The 21,368-nt window shown below is 42.1% G+C and overlaps 1 protein-coding gene across 6 annotated transcripts in view; it reads left to right on the forward strand.

Moving 5' to 3' along the window:
* Window positions 1-21,368, forward strand: part of NALCN (sodium leak channel, non-selective) — a 303,051-nt gene that overhangs the window by 136,205 nt on the left and 145,478 nt on the right. For all 6 annotated transcript variants that reach the window (XM_045162542.1, XM_045162541.1, XM_045162544.1 and 3 more), the window contains one exon: window positions 5,056-5,247. In XM_045162542.1, coding sequence (XP_045018477.1) covers window positions 5,056-5,247 — 192 coding nt within the window. The remainder of the gene's footprint in view (window positions 1-5,055; window positions 5,248-21,368) is intronic.

Raw genomic sequence — 21,368 nt, forward strand, 5'->3', positions numbered from 1 at the left:
ATGCCATCCAGCCATCTCAGCCTCTGTCATCCCCTTTTCCTCCTGCCTTCAATATTTGTGTACAAAAAACGTCTCCCTTATATCACTTATCTCTGAGAGTCGGTATCACCCATCTATTTATCCAGGTGGTATTTCTGAAGCACCTCCTATGTGTCAGGCACAGTTCCAGACCTTGAGGGAGAGAGGTGAACAAGACAGAGAAAATCCCCACCTTGGGAAACTTGTATTCTAGACGGCAAGCATTTCACATACAAGTACACGAAAGGAATAGGAGTGCTGGAAATGCTATTCAGAAGGAGCAAGCAGGGTGAAAAGGAGAAGCTGTGGGGTGAGGGTGCTATTTTGGCTAAGTTTGTCCAAGGAAGCCCTCTTTGAAGAGGGGACATTTGGGCAGAGAAAGAGCGAATCTTAAGAAGGTCTGTGGGGGACGCGTTCCAGGTAGAGAGAACCACGTGACCCCTGTCTTGAGGGGAACGTGTGCTTGATGGAGTGAACAGAGGCAGCACTGTCCCACTGAAAGTCACAGAATGTTCCATCCTTGGGTCGGGAAGATCCTCTGGAGAAGTGAATGGCAACCCACTCCAGCATTCTTGCCTGGAGAATTCCATGGACAGAGGAGCCTGACGGGCCGTAGCTCATGAGTTGCAAAGACTCGGACACGACTGAGCGACTAACACTTTCACTTTCATTTCTGGTTCTAACATAGCAGGATGAGGACACTGGCTGGTATTTTTTGCGCACCTAGGGTGTGCAGACACCCTGCCGAGTTCATGGTTCCATTTGTTTCTTGGTAGATAGAGAATATATGTGTAAACTGCTGTCCCTAGAGATTGAGTAACTCACCAAAGACCACATAACCAGCAAATGGTGCAAACTCATTCCCAAGAAGTTTAATCTCATAGTTCACATTCTTCTATTTTAAAGACTTTTTTTTTTCTTTGAAGTGGACCATTTTTAAAGTTATTATTGAATTGGTTCCTATATTGTTTCTGTTTTATGGCTGTGGGGCTCATGGGATCTTTGCTCCCCGACCAAGGATCAAACCAGCATTGGAAGGGAAATTTTAACCACTGGAACATCAAAGAACTCCCCCTAGTAGTTCATGTTCTTAACCACGCAATTTTTACAGTCGTGCCATGGCTGTGCATTCAGTCATGTCCGGCTCTGTACAACCACATGGGCTGTAGCCGGCCAGGCTGCTACATTGGCAGGCGGATTCTTTGCCACCTGAGAAGCCCAACTTTTACAGTATCTCACTATTAATCAGCAGAGTGACTTTTAGTGACAGACTTAGAAATGTGACCAAGAAAATATGCTTTAAGAACAACCACAGAATGTCCTACCATGCTTATCTTTGAATGTCTGGTGTACTTTATTTTGTATCTGTTTTAATACAGAATCCAAAGGCTTTATTGGGTAGGCAGAGTGAAAAGCACACTTATCCTCAAATAAACGAAAGGCGTAATTAGAGTCACCGATAAGGATTCTGCCTTGCCACGATGCAGGCTCACCCCCTCTGAAAACGCTGATCAAATCACCAGTGCGGGAATTGTGTTAAGTTCTATTTCTTCCAGCTAGTGAAATATTAATTTATCAAAATCGCACAGATGTACATAGGCTGTTTTCATTAGAATTTGGGACACGATTCAGAATTGCTTAGGCAGTCTTTTCAATGTGATTTTAATTCAAGTGGAGAAAACACAGGGTACTGTGAGCGATAGATCAGCTAAATTGTTCCTGTGAACTTTCCTGGACTCAGCTGTTTAACGATTAGATAGTGAATCATTTATGTCTGAGAATAAATAAGTCTGATATATATGTAAAATCTTTTCATATTATTATTCTGGATGTTAATGAGTGTTACTGTTTTAACAGTTCTTATGATAAAGCTGTTTGTTATTTGCAAAAATGACCCAAGTGTAATATGCTCTGGTTTGAAAGTCCTTGTTAAAAATTATAGTGGGAAAAATTGGTAGCTTAAACTTGCCTGTGGTATAAATGTTTAATTTGAACAATATTATTTCTCACATAAATTTTCTTCTTTTTGTGTGTATTGTGGTGGGTGGGTGTTCAGTCGCTCAGTCAAGTCTGACTCTTTGTGACCCCACAGACTGTAGCCCACCAGGTTCCTCTGTCCATGGGACTTCCCAGGCAAGAATAGTGGAGTGGGTTGCCATTTCCTTCTCCAGGGGAATCTTCCCAACCTAGGGATCGAACCCACTTCTCCTGTGTCCCCTGCACTGGCAGGAGTTAGATTCTTTACCACCAAGCCACCTGGGAAGTATTTTAAATGAACATGAATAAAATCTACATTTTGTCAACTTCTTTAAACATTTGTCCATTAGTTGATTAGACATGCAGCTACAATGTTCTGCAGACAACAGGAATCAGATTCACTATCAGTAAGTGTGCAGGGTAACTCACTTCAGTCGTGTTCGACTCTCTGATATCCTATGGACTATAGCCCACCAGTAGTTCCTATTAGTTCAGAATCTGGTGGTAGGAGATACATGTGACTTCAGAGATGGCAAATTCACAGGTTAATATGGTATCTCTGGGACTCAGTCCGTTTCTCCACTCACCTTTCTTCTGTGTTGGTATAATGCTTAAGCTATCTTTCTCCATGTGGTGGCAAAGAAGGTCCCTAGAAGCTCAGGACTTATGTGGCTCTTATAGTAATTCCAGTTGGGGATTAAATATAGGATACTTCTTCTAGGCCCCACAGAAGTTCTGATGACTGAGGTCATTGTGAATACTCTGGCCAGGCCTGGATCGTGGAGGTCAGGGAGTCCCTTCTGGGCCTCATAGATTAAGAGCAGAGTAGAAATGATTTGCCAAAGGAAAATCAGAAGGATTAGCAAGGTAGGATTGCTGGAAAAAATCCAAACTCATGTTTTTATTTGTGTAAAAATTTTAATATAAGCTTTTAAAGCATTTCCTTTTCCTTACCATATTCTGTTTTCTTCTGAGAAGCCTTCAAAGATACCTTAAGTTCTTATCGATACTGAACCATCTTGAACTACTGTTTCAATTATCATCTTACATTTATGCCAAGACCACAATTTTTCTATTTTAAAATCTCTAAACTGGAATCTGTCTTCCCTGGTGACTCAGACGGTAAAGATTCTGCCTGTAACCCAGAAGACCCCGGTTCGATCCCCGAGTAGGGAAGATCAGTTGGAGAAGGAAACAGTAACCCAATCCAGTATTGTTGGCTGGAGAATTCCATGGACAGAAGAGCCTGGCAGGCTGCTACAGTCCATGGGGTCTCAAAGGGTCAGAATGACTAACACTTTCAAACTGGGATCTGCCTTATAATCAGTGATGTGTTATACTTTAATCAGCAGCATTTTCAATTTCTTAACAGCACATAAAAAAAAATCAATGGCATCTTAGACTTGTTGAAAAATGTTACTTTTCTGTAATTTATACTTCAACTTTTAATTATATTCTACTTTATGCTTTTAATCTTATAGATATACCCTTAAGAGCTGTGCCTTTGTATTATATTAACACTCAGTGTGTAATAGGAATAGCCATTGAATCTTATTTGTCCAACACTGTGTTTGGCACATAATAGTATTTTTTAAGTGAATGAGAAAATTACTTATGTGTGGGAGTTTTTGCATATATATTCAAAACATGTAAACATGTGTGTTTAGATAACCAGCTAAGCACAAGGTTCTACAAAGTTCTAAAAATACAGGGCTTGGATAAGATTGATATACGTTTTCTCCACTTGGTGAGTGAGTGAAAGTCATTCAGTTGTGTCCTTCTCTTTGTGACCCAATGGACTGAAACCACCCCCCCAACTCAACTCCTCTGTCCATGGAATTCTCCAGGCAAGAATAATGGAATGGGCTACCATTTCCTTCTCTGAGGGGATCTTTCTGACCTGGGGATCAAAACCAAGTCTCCCATATTGCAGGCGAATTCTTTACCATCTGAGCCCCCAGGGAAGCCCCCTGTTCCCTGTGGTCATCCATAAAGCCAGCCTATTGGGTTGGTTTGAAGCTGTCACCTTTTATATGAAGCTTTTATTTCTGATCCAAATGGGCAACTCCAGTTGTTCTCATTGCCCAGCTAGAGGAGGATATAACAAGTGTCCAGGCCAAATTTATTTAATTTCATGGTTCCTGTTTTGTTCCCATTTAATCTACCTTGTCTGACCATGGACTCAGTCTACATCCCAGCATGTCTGAATCTGGAGTTCCTTAAAGAGTTCTAAAAATGCACATGCCAAAACTCAATTGCCAGTGAGAGCAAGAAGGAAGTATATAGGAGAGTAAATTGAATGTAAGGGTCTGTTAAATCCATAAAAGTAGACAGATCAGAGGTTGAGAGCTTGTACAGAGTGAACTATACAGAATAAGACACATCATTATATTTTGTACCAACTGCTCAGAATAAAAACACTTGAAATATTAAAGAAAAAATAAGGTGTAAAAATTACTTCCTTTCACATTCCATAGGTCTGAACCTAGTCCACCAGCCACACTTGTAAGTGGGGCTAGAAAATGCAGCATATACCCCTGGGTAACTAATTGCTAGGCTAAAATTCAGAAAGTTCTATTAATTAAAGGAAGGATAGAATGGGTCTTATGGTAACAGTCTAGCCATGAATAAAGACTCCCTGATGGAAAGATTTTTTAAATTGCTTTATGAATGTACCATAATCCCTAGGAAGGGCTGTTTTATGACAATGAATATAGCTAATATTGAACTAATGTTTTCTTTGATATTTGAACATTAGGAAAAATTGTCCACTTTATTTCAACGATAGTGTTAATTAATGCCACTTTGAATTATCACAGCATATGTTAAAACAGACTTGTCACCATTTTCCTGCCTTCATTCCTTTGGGATTTGTTGAGTTCTTATTGTACAGCAGGCACTGAACTAGGCTAATATCTTAGCTCTTAAAGTGTTTCATCACTAATACTCAGATGGAAAATGCGATCTTATAAAGTGCTACAAAAAATGAGATTTTAGTATGAACTTATTTAAGATTCAGTGTTAACGGTAGAGTGTGTGTATTTTTCTCTCCTACAACAGGTTCTTCGGGTAGTTCGGCTTATTAAAATCTCACCTGCATTAGAAGACTTTGTGTACAAGATCTTTGGTCCTGGAAAAAAGCTGGGGAGTTTGGTTGTATTTACTGCCAGCCTCTTGATTGTTATGTCGGCAATTAGTCTGCAGATGTTCTGCTTTGTCGAAGAGCTGGATAGATTCACGACATTTCCAAGGGTAAGAACAAAAAATGCAGTTATGCAGTTATTTTTTATTTTAGTAATAATGCTTAATGTCAAAGTCATTTCACTTTAGCAGAGGTTTAAAAAATACTGACTTTTTTTTATAACTTGGAGTAATTCAATTTTAATATTCACAGTGGTCTCTTCTACAGAATACAGGTGTCTGAGCACATTTTCAGCATTGTCAGATTATGTGTCAATTCTAAAATTCTGGAAACAATCTAATAGAATGAGATGCAGAAACCAATAAAAATGGATGATAGGGTTCTTAGTACCTATAAATGAAAATATAGCAGAATTTTTAAATTATTAATTTTAAGATGTTTGAAGTTTGCTTTTATGTGTTTGTGAGAGATAACATTTTAAATCTGTTTTACAGTTCATGTATATTTTATGTCAGGCATAATCTAGAAGAGAATTTTGATTTTCGATATATAAGTTTCATAAACTCTTCAGATTTGAACTGTCTTTAAAAGATCATCTACTTCATATCTCTGTATTCTCATTAAGATTCACTTAGGTTGAAAAAAAAGTTAAAAACCAATCAATCAATAAAAAACTAATCAGTTTCTAATCAGAAGGACCCTGAAATTTAACTCTTTGAAGATTTAGAAATATGAAAAAAATATAATGACCAAGACAAAGTTTATCACCGTAAACTGAAATAGTAAGGTCTGTTATATGAGAAGAATTGTCTTGGGGTAAGAACAACAAATAATACATCCAAAAAAAAAAAAAAAAAGCTTTAAGGGTAAAGTTACCTGTATCATAATGGATAGACTAATATAGCCTGGGTTTTGTTTTTTTTTTTTTTAATCTTAACAGATAGGCTAATAAACTCTGGGTTATTGTTTGTTTGTTTTTTTTAATCTTGTGCTAAATGTGTTACTCATCGCCAAGCATCTATTGAGTGTCTATCAATAACCAGGCAGTCTTGGTGATCCTGAGATATAAATGCAATTCAGTTCCCAGTCTTCAGGAATTCCAGTTGAGAGGCAGGTAATCACTAAGCAAATATCAAGCATGATGAGCTTTGGTAAAGGCAAACACTGGGAACCCAAAGGGAAGGTGCACAACCAGGGGTGGAAAAATCCAGAAAGACTCTGTGGAACAGGAGGTTAGTGAAGAAGAGCAGGATGAAGCTGGATGAAATGCAGAGAGCAGTGTTCCTTCCGGGTCTTGTGTTGAAGGTCTGAAGTGAGCCATATCTTGTTCGAGAACTTAAAGGAGAAAGAACAGTTGATGGCAAACAGGAGGACATAAAGCCAAGGAACTTGTAAGTGGATGAAAGCATGATCGTGATTAAATGTTGATAAGAGAGTGCAAGGAGGGGGCAACAAAGATGGCACAAGGTCAGGAGAAGGGCGGCAGGCGGTTTCCAGAGGCGGCTGCAGGGCCGGCACTGGGACTGCCCTTAGGCAGGAGTTGAGCTGTCAGGTGTCGAGGTGGTCTTGTAGGACAGTGAGCCCAAAGTCACGGCGAGCCTTGGTTCACTTACTGCCCCAGTGCAGGCAGCAGGTAGGAGCAGGTGTGGCTGCCCGGGTCCCCTTCTGCCCACTGGGCAGGGCAGGGTGAGGGGCTGGTGGATCGGCCCTGGTGTGGAGGGGAGAGAGGGGTCTGGGCATTCCCTGGAAGTCCTGAACAAAGTTCCTGCCCTCTTATGGGCCAGGGAGTGAGGGTGAGGGTTGGGGGCGTGCCTAGAGGAAGGGCTGGGAGTAAAAATGTGCTGAGTCAAGGTGGGGAAAAGTGCTGAACACCGCAATGAGAAGCCCCTCAGAGGAGAGTCCAGGAAGCCAGAGACCTGAGCAGGCAGCCTGAGGGCCTGTCTCATTCCCTGAAACTCCCTCCAGAGACTGAGGTGCAGGGCTGTGCCCGAGACCGAGGGGCGGTGCAGCTTCCCTCCCGCAGGGACCTTCCAGGCAAAGCCTGGTTGTTGCTCATGGCCGGGCCGCTTAGGATTGGCCTGGAACCAGACTTCCCTACAGAAAGGCCTGCTCTTCCTCCAGGGACAGAGAGATACAAGCAAAGATGACAGTGTCATCATCAAGGCCAGCTTGTTCTAGGCTGCCCCCTCGCTGCTCCCTCATTGGGTAAATACAAAGAGCATATTTGTTATCTGTCTTCACCGTCTATCCCTCAGGCCTCACTAAGGGTCAGCCATTGTTCTGGGCGAGGGGGTACTAAGTGGAAACAGCCTGTATTTATTTATTGCACAGACCTGTCTTAATTTCATAATTTATCCTCACTTTTCACCCTTTCCTCCCATTTCACACAACCGATTTTATATCCTTTACCCCAATATTCCAGATATTTTAAGGGTGATATCTCACTCCAGAGTTGTCTGAATCAGCCCTCGTAACCAAAGTGTTAATATTTCTATAGCAGAACATCAACCTTCAGACAAAGAAGGATCAGTTCAGTTCAGTTGCTCAATCGTGTCCAACTCTTTGCAACCCCATGAACCGCAGCACACTAGGCCTCCCTGTCCATCACCAACTCCCAGAGTTTACCCAAACTCATGTCCATTGAGGCAGTGGTGCCATCCAGCCATCTCATCCTCTGTCGTCCCCTTCTCCTCCTGCCTTCAATCTTCCCCAGCATCAGGGTCTTTTCCAATGAGTCAGCCCTTCGCATCAGGTGGCCAAAGTACTGGAGTTTCAACTTCAGCATCAGTCCTTCCAATGAACACTCAGGACTGATCGCCTTTAGGATGGACTGGTTGGATCTCCTTGCAGTCCAAGGGACTCTCAAGAGTATTCTCCAGCACCACAGTTCAAAAGCATCAATTGTTCGGTGCTCAGCTTTCTTTATAGTCCAACTCTCACATCCATACATGCCCACTGGAAAAACCATAGCCTTGACTAGATGGACCTTTGTTGACAAAGTAATGTCTGCTTTTTAATATGCTGTCTAGGTTGGTCATAACTTTCCTTCCAAGGAGTAAGCATCTTTTATAAATAATACAATAAATAAGTCATAGGTCAGGTCAGACTTTTGCCACTAAATGAGCTACCAGCAAAACACAACACAACACCTTTGGATATTTTCAAAGTGTTTTGAATGTTGAAATTGAAAATAAGAGCTGTGGGCCTGCATACGAAATCATCCTGGACAAGAATCTATACTTCCCACTCCATTACTTTTTAGTTGCGATCAGTCACTCTGTTGTATCCGACTCTTTGTGACCCCATGGACTATAGCCCTCTAGGCTCCTATGTCCACAGGACTTTCCAGGGAAGAATACTGGAGTGGGTTCCCATAAGACACCAAACAAATTATACTTTAAACTTTTTTTTTGCATCCAAAATATAGGCAAAAATGGGACTTCCCTGGTGGTCCAGTGGCTAAGACTTTGCCTTTCAATGTAGAGGGTGTAGGTTGGATCCTTGGTCAAGCAGCTAAGATCCCACATGCCACATGGTGGAAAACTAAAACAGAAGCAGTATTGTACCAAATTCAATAACTTAAAAAATGGTCCACATCAAAAAATCTTAAAATACAGGCAAAAATGGTATTTTCCTCATCGTATTGTGTGTGTTGAATAATATATAAACAATCCAACCCTGAGCTTAGAAAGCATTAGGAAAAAAAAAGTGACATCCTGTATAATATATTTGAAATTGGCATAATACAGAGGCTACTCAATATTAAAGACAAGGCTGCTTTGGGATTTGCTCTATTTCTCTAGCTATAATAGTAATCAAGGAACATTGCGTTTTCAGATCTCCCAATTACTCAACTGTGCTTCTGCTTCTCTGCCTGATTACTGTGACCATCTTAATGAAAGCAGCCAGTGACTAGGGAGCCCCCTAATCAGTTATCCAGCAGCTGACAGTGTTGAAACAGGAAGGCTTTCTCCTTGCATATGGATGCAGTTAAGAGTTAAATCCCCGAAACATAATCAAATTTTACAAGAAATGTTAACAGTATTACAATTACAAAAAGCAGTCATTATCATTCTAAGTCAAAGCACCATCCACTGGTGACACTTGCCTGATAGGAAGGGATCAAGAAAGATGGTTATAAACACAAGCCAGCTATGCTTGATTTCTGTGGTCTTGCTTTCTTTCCTGGTCATGAGATGTGTCTCTCTGTACTCAATGGTTGGGTGTTGAGGTGTGTGCTAAGTCACTTCAGTCGCGTCCAACTCTTGGCGATCCCATGGACTGTAGCCCACCAGGTTCCTCTGTCCATGGAACTCTCCAGGCAAGAATAATGGAGTGGGTTGCCATTTCTTTCTCCAGGGGACCTTCCCCATCCAGGGATCGAACCCCAGTCTTCTGCATTGCAGATGGTTTCTTTACAGACCAAGCTACCAGGGAAGCCCAGCATTTGTGCCTGAAGGATCATTATTTGGGCTGTTTTCTGGAAGTTGACCTTGACGCAACCATCCAGGGCAGGTATAGTCTCCCCAGGGAAACAGGACTAGATGTAAAACCAAACTCTGATTTGGCTGGACCTGATTGTATCTTGGGCTCAGCAACCTGCCGTGAGATGCCTCTAGGAGGAGCTGACATAGACACAAAAGCTGATTTCCCGTCCAAATCCCAGGAAGAGAGCCCTGGAGGGACAGAGGGACAGTGAGACAACAGCAACCTGGGCAAACTCAGTGCCTTGAACCTCTGATGCAGTTCCACCCACGTGGAAAACCCAGTGCTTCCTGAACTGAAAGGATGCCAAAGGGATTAGCATTATTCCACCAGTTCCCCATCGGTCTCCTTGCCTAACACTGCAGCTCATTCTCCATTTGCATTAAAACTGCAAATTTGCACATTCTTAGGTATGAATTGTCTCATGCCCTTCTCCCATTTAAAATGCTTCAAGATCCTCCTTTCAACTCAAGATAGCAAACATTGTAATAGGGTTTTCAGTATCTTTTCATCTCTGGCCCCACTTACCTCTTTGGACTCAGATTTCAGGATTTCCTCCAGCATCACTTTCAAAGGCAGAGATGTGTCTGTCTTTTTTTTTTTTTTTTTTTTTTAATGCTGTGAGGCATGTGAAATCTTAGTTCTCCAACCAGAAATCGAACCCATAGTCCCTGCGGTGGAAGCTCAGAGTTTTAACCGGTGGACCACCAGGGAAGTCCATCCTGATGGTGTCCATCTTGCTCATTTAAATCCTCCATGTTCAGCACAACCATTGCCACAGGGTAGCTGGTGAATAGATGTTTGAATGAAGAATGAATAATGATGCTGGACCAAAGCAAACCTTTCTGATCCTCCCATGCCTTATTAGCTCAGCAGGTCAGATTCCTTCTTCACTGTTGTCCACAGGTCTGGGAACCCCCTTAGCCTCCATCATGCCCCTCACCCTTCTCCCATCAGCAGTGTTAGCATGATTCTTTCAGAATGCTTTGGCTGCCAGTAGTAGAAAATTGACTCCAACTGACTTAAACAATTAGGAAATTCATGTCACAAAATTCAAGAGATTAGGTAGACTTTAGGAAGCCAGGACTCTGAATCTTCCACGGAAATTCTCTCAGGTGTTGTCATGAGTTGACTTACGTGCCCCTAAAGACATGCTGAAGTTCTAACCCCCCAGGATCCAAAAAATGTGGCCTTATCTGGAAATAGAAGTGATCAGGTTAAAACAAGATCCTTAGGGTGAACTCTGATCCAATATGGCCGACATTCCATACAAAGGGGAGCATTTGACACCCACACAGACACACACGGAGAGAAGACGATGTGAAGAAGCACATGGGGAAGGTGGCCATGTGACTGGCAGGGCATCTACAAGCCAGGGAGCCCCAAGGATTGCTAGCAAGAGCCCAAAGCAGAAGAGGCAAGGGAAACCCTTCCGAGGGAGGCTTCAGAGGAAGTGTGGTCTTGCCAACAGCTTGATTTCTGACTGCCATAGCCTCCAGAACTATGAGAATACATTCCCATTGTTTGAAACCACCTAGTTGTAGGTACCAGCAACCCTAGCAAACCAATGTAGTTTCCTTCTCTGTGTGATATCTTTGTGTGAACAAAATGGATGCACCATTTCTGGGCTTCATGATAAAATCTCTAAGAAGAAGGACATCGTCTCCGCTCAGGCCTCCTCCTTAGAAGCAAGGTCACCTTTTCCAGTACCTTCTCCCCCACAACCTCCATGCCCTACCCTACAAACAAGCTCTTATCTCTCATCAGCAGGATTGGGTCACTTGGTCACTACTGAACAAATCACTGCATGATGGCTGGAGTCTAAGTGATTGTCTTGGATTCATCATAGGGGGAAGAAATGGATACTGGGGGACAGCCACAGAAACTACGATAATGCTCAGCCCCAAAACCTGAAGAAGATTTCTCTCTTTCCTCTCTGCCTCCAAAGCTCCTGTATGTCTTGTGCAAATAGGGGATGTAGATAGATGCAGGGAAGGATGGGGTCTGGTGTCTATTTTCTCTCCTAGCAGCAGCTGGGCCCAAGCTTCTTTCCAAGATGCTCAAATGGGACCTGCCAGGAAGCCAGCATAGGGCCTGGCACATACTGGACTCTCGCTTTCCCTCTTTTTATGGTTCCTTCTGTCGCATGCTGTCAAAACGCATGCGAAGTCTCTTTTCCTCTACTTATATTACAAGTATCTTGACAGCACTGTGATCTTCCCTCCTGACACCTCCCAGAGCACTTATTAACACTGTGTTGGGTCCAGTGGCTAAGACTCCATGCTCCTCAAGTAGGGAGCCCGGGTTTGATACCTGGTCAGGGAACTAAATCCCACATACCCCCGCTAAGAATTGCACATGCCGCAACTGAAGATCCCGCATGCTGCAACTCAGACCTGGCACAGACAAATAAATAGAGAAGTCTTAAAAAACAAAAACCACTGTGTCATGGGATGTGTAGCATTGGAAAGCAGAGAGAGGGGAAACAGCCGGTGGAGCCTCAGCAGAAACCCTGGATATGGAGAGGAGCCTAAATGATTCCAGTGAGAAAAGAGAGAATGACATATTGATGCAATTTAATAAAACAACTTTGTCATCTCAAGCCAATAACTTTCTCTTCTAATTTGGACCGAGCAGACACTTTGCTAAGTAGAAATAACGAGATTAAGTCCTGCTGTGAGGCAGTATCCCGCTGTTCCTCCTTTGTTGGGACTAATAGGTTATATTATAAGAACGATTAGATTAGCTTTTCACGAAGGAACAACCCATACAGGTCAGGAGACAGCTTGCTCTAGGCAGGTTGCCACCCATCTTTCTGTAGCAAAGACAAAAAGAATTGGCGTTTTCTTGTGGTTGCCTGACCGAAGCTTCTGTGCACAGTTTCACTACAGTTTTTTTTTTCTTTTTTAAAAAATTTTATTTGTTTTTAATTGGAAGATAATTTCTTTACAATATTGTGTTTCTGCCGTACATCAACATGAATCAACCATAGATATACATAGGTGCCCTCCCTCCTGAACTTCCCTGCCACCTCCCACCCCATCCCACCCCTCTAGGTCACCACAGAGCCCTCCCTTGAGCTCCCTGGGGCATACAGCAAATCCCACTGGCTACCTCTTTTACATACGGTAATGTATATGTTTCCACGCCACTCTTCATTCAGCCCACCCTCTCCTTCCCTCCCTGTGCCTGCCGAGAGCCTATTATACAAAGTGAAATAACTCAAAAACAGAAAAGCAAAGTTATTGTATATGAATGTGTACATGTGGAATCTAGAGAGATGGTACTGATGAACCTATTTGCAGAGCAGCAATGGAGTGACTACGGTTTTGTTCTGTTTATCCTTCCACTTAGTATACAAAGCAACTTTAGTATGTTGCTAAAATACTTGCAATAGGGACTTCACTGGCAGCCCCGTGGTTGAGACTCCACACTTCCACTGTAGGAAGCATGGGTTCGATCCCTGGTTGGGGAGCTAAGATCTCGAATGCTACAGGGCGTGGCCAAAAAAATAAGTAAAAGTCAAAATCGATGCAAAGAAACCCCATGATGAACAAAAAATCAAAATCAAAATAATAATAAATACTTGGAATAAACATCCACTGTAGATCTTTAACCAGATCGATATCTTTATTCCTTTTAATTTCCTACTAAAATAATAGTAAGTAGGCCTAGTTTTTATTCATAAATAATAATACACTACCCTCCATAACACAGGTAATTGAATTTTTTTTCTAAGTCAGACCCCAAATTTAATTCAATTGCAAATTACATTTGAATGAGAATAATCATCCAGCTTTCTTTTTTTTAACACTTTATTTTGTATTGGAGTATAGCTGATTAACAATGTTGTGATAGTTTCAGATGAATAGCAAAGGGACTTAGCCATATATATGTATATGTGTGTGTATCCATTCTCCCCAGGAACTTGAATTTTAATATTATTTATTTGATATAAGTTTTCTTAATTCACATTCTCTAAATGCTAATTACTTGCTCTATTGAATTTTCACTTATAAAATCATGTCCAAAGGAGTTATACAATATAAAAAGTAACTACTCTTAAACACTTAATTACAAATTAATTTTCCTGTTTCCTTTCACCACCAGAATGGCTAATCATGCTTTTAGTTGCATTGAAAGAATTTTTGAGAAATTTTAAGAAAGAACTTGTCCCTTTATTTTTTTTCAACATTTGCAAGATGTAGGATTTGACTACATTTTTCATACATTTGGGGTTTATGTTCAAAGGGATAATTAGTTCAACTGATATTGCTGAAATCTTTATTAATTTTTGTTTCTATTGTTTTACAGTCTTCCATGTATTGTTTCATTTTTTTCATGATCTATTAGAGGCATGCAAAGGTATATAGAGAATAATAAGATGTATTCTTCTGTGGCCATATGCAGTTTAAAAAGCAGATTAATGGGACTTCACTGATGGTCCAGTGGGTAAGACCTCCAAGCTTCCAGTCCAGGGCGTGTGTGTTCGATCCCTGGTTGGGGAACTAAGATCCCACATGCTTCGTGGAGTGACCACAAAAATAAATCAATAAATCATCTTATTAAAAAAAAGCAGGTTAGCAATGGATCTGAAGTCCTGGAGCCCCATCCCCTCATCTCTGTCCCCCCTTTCCCATAGTGAACCACTTTTCTGAACTTGATGTTTGTTCATCCCTGTACACTTTTAACGCACGTATAGGCATCAACTGAGACTCACCTGCCTTTTCGTGTGATTTAAATCTGCCTTATGTGTCCTAATACTGGACCGTTTCTCCTGCTAATTGCTTTTTTGGCTCAGCACTCTGTGAGATTTACCAATACGAATGAGTACACAATGTAGCTATATTTTATGTATTTCTCTTGGGGTATAATATGCAACTCTACATTGCATCATATGATGCTGGGAAAGATGGAAGGCAAAAGGAGAAGGGGACAACAGAGGATGAGATGTTTAGATAGCATCACTGACTCAATGGATGTGAAATTGAGCAAACTCTGGGAGACAGTGAAGGACAGAGGAGGACTGGCATGCTGCAATCCACGGGCTCACAAAGAGTCAGGCAACAGTCGGATGGCTTAGTGACTGAACAATGACAACAACAAAAACATATATGTATGTGTAGACACATGTATACACACACACACACACACACACACACATATATAGTGTAATATTCATAGAGGCTGTGCACAGTTAATTTCCCCATTCTTTTGTGTGGCAGGTGAATTCTAAAATGGTCCATCAAGAGACCTGACTCTCTTCATAATCTCTTCTCATTGGGTTTGGGCAGGACTTGTGAATATGACAGGCTTTCGCCCCTGTGAACAAGTTACTAGGGACTGAACTGAAGTTAGTCAAAAAGGAGGTTATCTTGGGTGGGCCTGACCTCATCCCAGGCACTGGGTCCTTCCTGAAGAGGGTGATTCAAAGCAGGAGAGGGTCTCCAGCTGGCTTTGGAGAAGTAAACTCCCATGTTGTGAAGGGCCGTGTGGCTGGAACCTGAGAGTGGCTTCTAGAGGCTCTGAGCAAGAAAGCAGGATCCTCAAGCCTACATCCACAGGAAAGGAATTCTGATAACAACCTGAGCGAGGGCAGAAGACCCCCAAGTTCCAGATGAGCACAGCCCAACTTACACCCTGATTTCAGCCTCTGAGACTCTGAGCAGAGAACCCAATTAAATCCTGCCCACACTTCTTGGGATTTCCCTGGTGGTCCAGTGGTTAAGAATCTGCCTTGCAACTCAGGGGATGTGGGTTCAATCCCTGGTAAGGGAACTAAGATCCCACATGCTGCAGAGCAACTAAGCCCATGTTCCACAACTAGAGAGTCTTGAGGGGCTTCCCAGGTAGCACTAGTAGTAAAGAACCTACCTGCCAATGCAGGAGACTCGGGTTTAATCCCAGGATCAGGAAGATCCCCTACAGCAGGAAATGGCAACCTGCTCCAGTATTCTTGCCTGGAGCATCCCATGGACAGAGGAGCCTGGTGTGCTACAGTCCATGGGGCCACAAAGATTCGGATTCGACTGAGCACACACACATTACATTACTCAGCACCACACCTCTGACCTACGGAAACTGTGAGATAATCAGTGAGTGTTGAGTGAGCCACTAAATTTGTGGTCATTTATTACAGAGAAATAGAAAACTCATGCTTGCAGGTTTGAGATGTTTGTTTCTGGTATTTTGTGACTCCAAATAGTGCTGCTGCTCTGCACGTTGCATGTTAGCTCATACCCACGTGAACTCTGCACATGTGAAAATATTTTAAGGGTATGTAGTGAAGAATGGGGCTTCCCTGGTGGCTCGGCAGTAAAGAATCTGCCTACAGTGCAGGAGACCTGGGTTTGATCCCTGGGTCATGAAGATTCCCCTGGAGGAGGGCATGGCAACCCACTCTAGTACTCTTGCCTAGAGAATCCGCATGGACAGAGGAGCCTGGCAGGCTGCAGTCCATAGGGTTGCACAGAATCGAACACAACTGAAGCGACTAAGCAGCAGCAGCAGTAGCTAAGAATAGAATTTCTGGGTCTTAGAACAAAGGTATCATCCACTTTAATAGTGACAAACTTGCATTCCAGAGTACTTTCACCAATTTATCTGGCATCAGCAATATCTGGGAATGTTCTCAACTTCACAGTTCATCAGCAGTTGGTCTTGTCAGGCTTTGTTTTGCTTTAAACATTTCAGTCAGTTCAGTCGCTCAGTCGTGTTTGACTCTTTGTGACCCCATGGACTGCAGCACACCCGGCTTCCCTGTCCATCACCAACTCCTGGAACTTGCTTAAACTCATGCCCATCCAGTCGATGATACCATCCAACCATCTCATCCTCTGTCGTCCCCTTCTCCTCCTGTCCTCAATCTTTCCCAGCATCAGGGTCTTTTCCAGTGAGTCAGTTTTTTGCATCAGGTGGCCAAAGTATTGGAGCTTTAGCTTCAGCATCAGTCCTTCCAATGACTATTCAGGACATTTAAACACTTAGCTCTTCCTTTAATCTGAATTGATTTGTGTGGCTGCTGTGAGATAGGGAGCGATCTCATTTCTGTTTGTCTGACGCATCGTCACAGAATTGTTTCTTGGCTGGTCTGTCCATTCCCCGTGGTTTGTAGTGCCAGCTGTATCGTCATACAATTCCTCGCCCAGGTCAAGGTCACACGTGCTCCCTTTTCACCTCCTTTTGGCATTGAATTTTCTTCTGGTCAACTTCCAGTGAAGCCGAATAAATATTAAGCTCAGCAGTCTTCACCTTTCAGGAGTCTGTGACTTTGCCCCCCTTGTGCCTGACAAGATGTTAAAAACCAAAGCCTAGCAGAGCTTATAAACCCCATAGGGAAGGTGCCTTTTCTAGACTCCAGCTACCTGTTACTTCTTGGTCCTGGGATTTCCATTATATTCCTGGAGGCGTTTTTTCAACTTAATTAATTTGACTGTGCCGGGTGTTAATTGCAGACAGCAAGATCTTTAGTTGCAGCATGTGGAATCTAGTTCCCCAACTGGGGATTGAACCCAGTCCCCCTGCATTGAGAATGTGGAGTCTCAGCCTCTGGACCCCCAGGGAAGTCCCCCTGGGGTCCTAACTAAGCCTTTTATAGGATGTTTGCTGTGTGTCATCTAGAATTCCCTGTGGTTTTTACATCACTTTTTCACATGTGTGATCAGAGACGGAATTTCAGTAATAAATTTTTGAGACCAGGAAAAAAAAGAGAGCCAGTTTTTGGACTGTCTTTCGACAGACAGCTGTAACTTTTTTTTTCTAGGCACGGCCTGAGGCCAGGCTTCCTCAGGCCTGTCTTCCCCATCTGCAGCCTCACGTGTCTTTGCATTTGTCTGCATTACAGATATTACCTCCATCTGATTCTTATATCCTCCTATTTATACATCTCTTTGCATTTGTTTGCATTACAGCTATTATGTCCACTTTGATTCTTATATCCTCATATTTATACTCCCCTCATCTGCTGCGTCAGCTTCCCTAGTGGCCCAGATGGTGAAGAATCTGCCCACAATGCAGGACGCCTGGGTTTGATCCCTGGGTCAGGAAGATCCCCTGGAGTAGAAAATAGCAACCCACTCCAGTATACTTGCCTGGAGAATTCCATGGACTGAGGAGCCTGGCAGGCTACAGTCCGTGGGGTTGCAAAGAGTCGGACATGACTGAGCGACTAACACTTTCACTTTCATCTGCTGCATACCAAAAGTTTCCCGCAAATATTGCAGGCATCCACCCACCCACAATGAAGACTAAAGAGATCATGTGCCTCTTTTGTTGTGGTTTATAATTCAGACAGCATCCTCCATGGGATGGAGCTATGCCTTGCCCACGCATGCCCAAAGGTACTAACTTTCACTTACAGCAGAGATGAGATTTATGAAGGAACTCAACTCACCCCACAGTAGACACACAGGAAAGAACTCAAGCCAGAAGGTGAAATGTGCCCAAGCAGATGGAGTCGGCTGTAACGTAATATCAGAGATACCCTAGAGTGTATTTAAAAATCCTAGGAACATTATTATGGGCTATGGGTCGTGCTTCCAAATATCATTTTGTTTTAATAAGAGAGGGGGAGATTGCTTCCAGGGAAGGAAGACTGCAAAGCTTTCTGAAGAGTTGTCATCAGGGGTAAATCTGATTCCCCTAGAGGATTTGGGTGATGGTGTTAGATGAAAGTTTTCCATGTAAGGAAAGCAGCATGAGTCAGTCCAAGGCGTGGAGAATCACGGGGCGGGGATGGACGGGTGAAAGGAACTACAGGGTTGGGCTGGAGCCGGACCATTGGGTGCCTTCCGAGGTCCAGATGGTGACACAGGGGAGCCACTGAAGATGTTTACTCTTTCTTTATTTTTCCTGGAGAATGGTGGAAGAGCTATTTTGAGGGAGTTTACACTGGAAGAAATGTTGTTTCTCTGAGGAGGTTTTTCATTGAACAAAACTCACTTATATTGACCAAAGACAAAAATTTACAATCACTTGAGGAATTTCTGGCATCTTCAGGGCGGTAAGGCAGGTGATTTTTTTTTTTTTAATTTTATCTGTGTGGTCATTATTGTGTCAAATCTTCCACTATCTCATAAAGTCAGTCTCTTCTGAGGCTTTAAGCCAAATTGTCATCCATATCTGGACATGGCCCTGCAATAGAGACTGGCAATTTGGTTTAAATTGACAGGGAGGCCTGGCGTGCTGCGATTCATGGGGTCACAAAGAGTCGGACAGGACTGAGCGACTGAACTGAACTGAATGCAATATATAGCTCAAAAAAACTGAAAAATTAACTCTATTTCCATACTGCTATAGCATACAAGCTTCTTTGGCTTCTATTTGAATTTATTTTTTGGTGATTCATCAGTGGCATAGTGATAAAATAATAAATAAATAAAGGGTGAATCACACAGAAATGGCCTTTTCCTGGGGCTATGTGTTGGTATCACTGACTGCCGAGCTGCAATACAAGGAATTATTACATTCCTTGGATAAAGCATCCTCAGTTCCTACCCTGATCCCAGAAGCATACTCATTGGGGTGAACTTTTTTTTTTGCTCCTCATCATATTTTGGTAGTTTTCTACCAATTGTCTTATTTGCAGTTTTCCTTGCAGTTGCCATGTTCCATTAATATTATTTTAATAATCAGCCTACTCTATTGTACCATTTTCAAAAATCAGTGAGAGTCATAAATGAGGAATATTCTGTGTCTCCTCCAGTTAAGATGAGCTTCTGTGGGCATATGTTTTTACTAATGAAAAGCTGATTATATTTTAATACTTTGTTGAGTCTTGCCTACAAAATATACAATCTATAGTCAGACATTTCAACTATTCTCTCGTGGAAATGTACAATTTCCCATCAATGAAAAAAGAACAGTAGTAAGTATTTTAGAGGATTATTGAGAAGGTCAAAGGATATAATAGTATCAGACTAGTTAACATCGTACTGACAATGAAAAAGGGCATCAGCAAGCAATAGCAGTTAGTGTTCTTAAGTGGCATGGAAATCTAACTTCTTAGCATGAAATACTAAATTCCTAGCAGTAATCACAGTTGTTGTTGTTCTGTCACTAAGTCGTGTCCAACCCTTTGCGACCCCATGGATTGCAGCCCACCAGACTCCCCTGTCCTTCAGTATCTCCTGGAGTTTGCTCAAACTCATGTCCATTGAGTTGGTGATGCCATCCAACCATCTCATCTTCTGTTGTCCCATTCTCCTCCCAACATAAAAGGGTCCCTCAGTAAAAGGTTGGGGCATTAGCTGGACACTAAATATTCAGTTTTCTGTATTTTAGACTGAAAGTTTGAATATCAGTTCCTATTCTGGTTTATACTGTTCTTTTTAGTCAGTCCTTTGCAACTTTCAACAAAAATGCAAAAAGTAAGAAATTCTATTACAGAGAAGATTACTGCCAGAATCTGAAATAGTAATAGCTTCCCATTCACTATTCCACATCTGGGACTAAACACAGGACCATTTAATGAATGATGTGTAGATTCGTTCTTGCCCCACTGCCTACCTCTTGGGTATAACTGCCTACTTCTGCAGAGGACTCTGTCCAGCCTTCCCAACATCTTCTCTATGCATCAGTGTTAAAAGGTTAATGTCCAGGAAACATGATAAGATAAGGTAAAAAAAAGAAAAAAGCCCTTTGTAGCATTATTCACCATTGTGAAAATTTTAAAGCAAATTTAAAGTCATGTCATAATAGAATGTCTAAGTAGACTTTGGAAATAATGGCATATTATAGTTATCAAAGCTCAATTTTTACAGAATAATTAATGAGGTTAGTCATGCATGATATAAATGATGATAACTAAAAATTAAGTAAAGAAGCCTAATACAATACTATATTTACAGCTGGATTCAGTTTTATTGCCAGTATATATATATATATCCCTGGGGGAAAAAACTGTTAGAATTTTCAAGTTTGACAACAAATTCTAAAAAATATATACAACCTTTTATTTTAATTGAAAGTAATTTATTTTATTCTTCATACGTTATGGTATTTTCAAATTTTGTACAATGAATGGTTTCTTGGTTTAAAACAATGGAGGCAGATTCAGTTCAGTCGCTCAGTCGTGTCCAACTCTTTGCGACCCCATGAATCACAGCATGCCAGGCCTCCCTGTCCATCACCAACTCCCGGAGTCCACCCACACCCATGTCCATTGAGTCGGTGATGCCATCCAAACATCTCATCCTCTGTCATCCCCTTCTCCTCCTGCCCCCAATCCCTCCCAGCATCAGAGTCTTTTCCAATGAGTCAGCTCTTTGCATGAGGTGGCCAAAATATTGGAGTTTCAGCTTCAACATCAATCCCTCCAATGAACACCCAGGACTGATCTCCTTTAGGATGGACTGGTTGGATCTCCTTGCAGTCCAAGGGACTCTCAAGAGTCTTCTCCAACACCACAGTTCAAAAGCCTCAATTCTTTGGCACTCAGCTTTCTTTATAGTCCAACTCTCTCACATCCATACATGCCCACTGGAAAAACCATAGCCTTGACTAGACGGACCTTTGTTGACAAAGTCATGTCTCTGCTTTTTAATATGCTGTCTAGGTTGGTCAAAACTTTCCTTCCAAGGAGTAAGCATCTTTTAATTTCATAGCTGCAATCATTATCTGCAGTGATTTTGGAGACAGGTAGGTAGGTAGATACAAAAGCTTAATTTATAATTCAGTTCAGTTCAGTTCACTCGCTCAGTCATGTCCGACTCTTTGCGACCCCATGAATTGCAGCATGCTAGGCCTC

Source organism: Bubalus bubalis, chromosome 13, assembly GCF_019923935.1.
Source record: "Bubalus bubalis isolate 160015118507 breed Murrah chromosome 13, NDDB_SH_1, whole genome shotgun sequence".
NCBI classification, from domain to species: domain Eukaryota; kingdom Metazoa; phylum Chordata; class Mammalia; order Artiodactyla; family Bovidae; genus Bubalus; species Bubalus bubalis.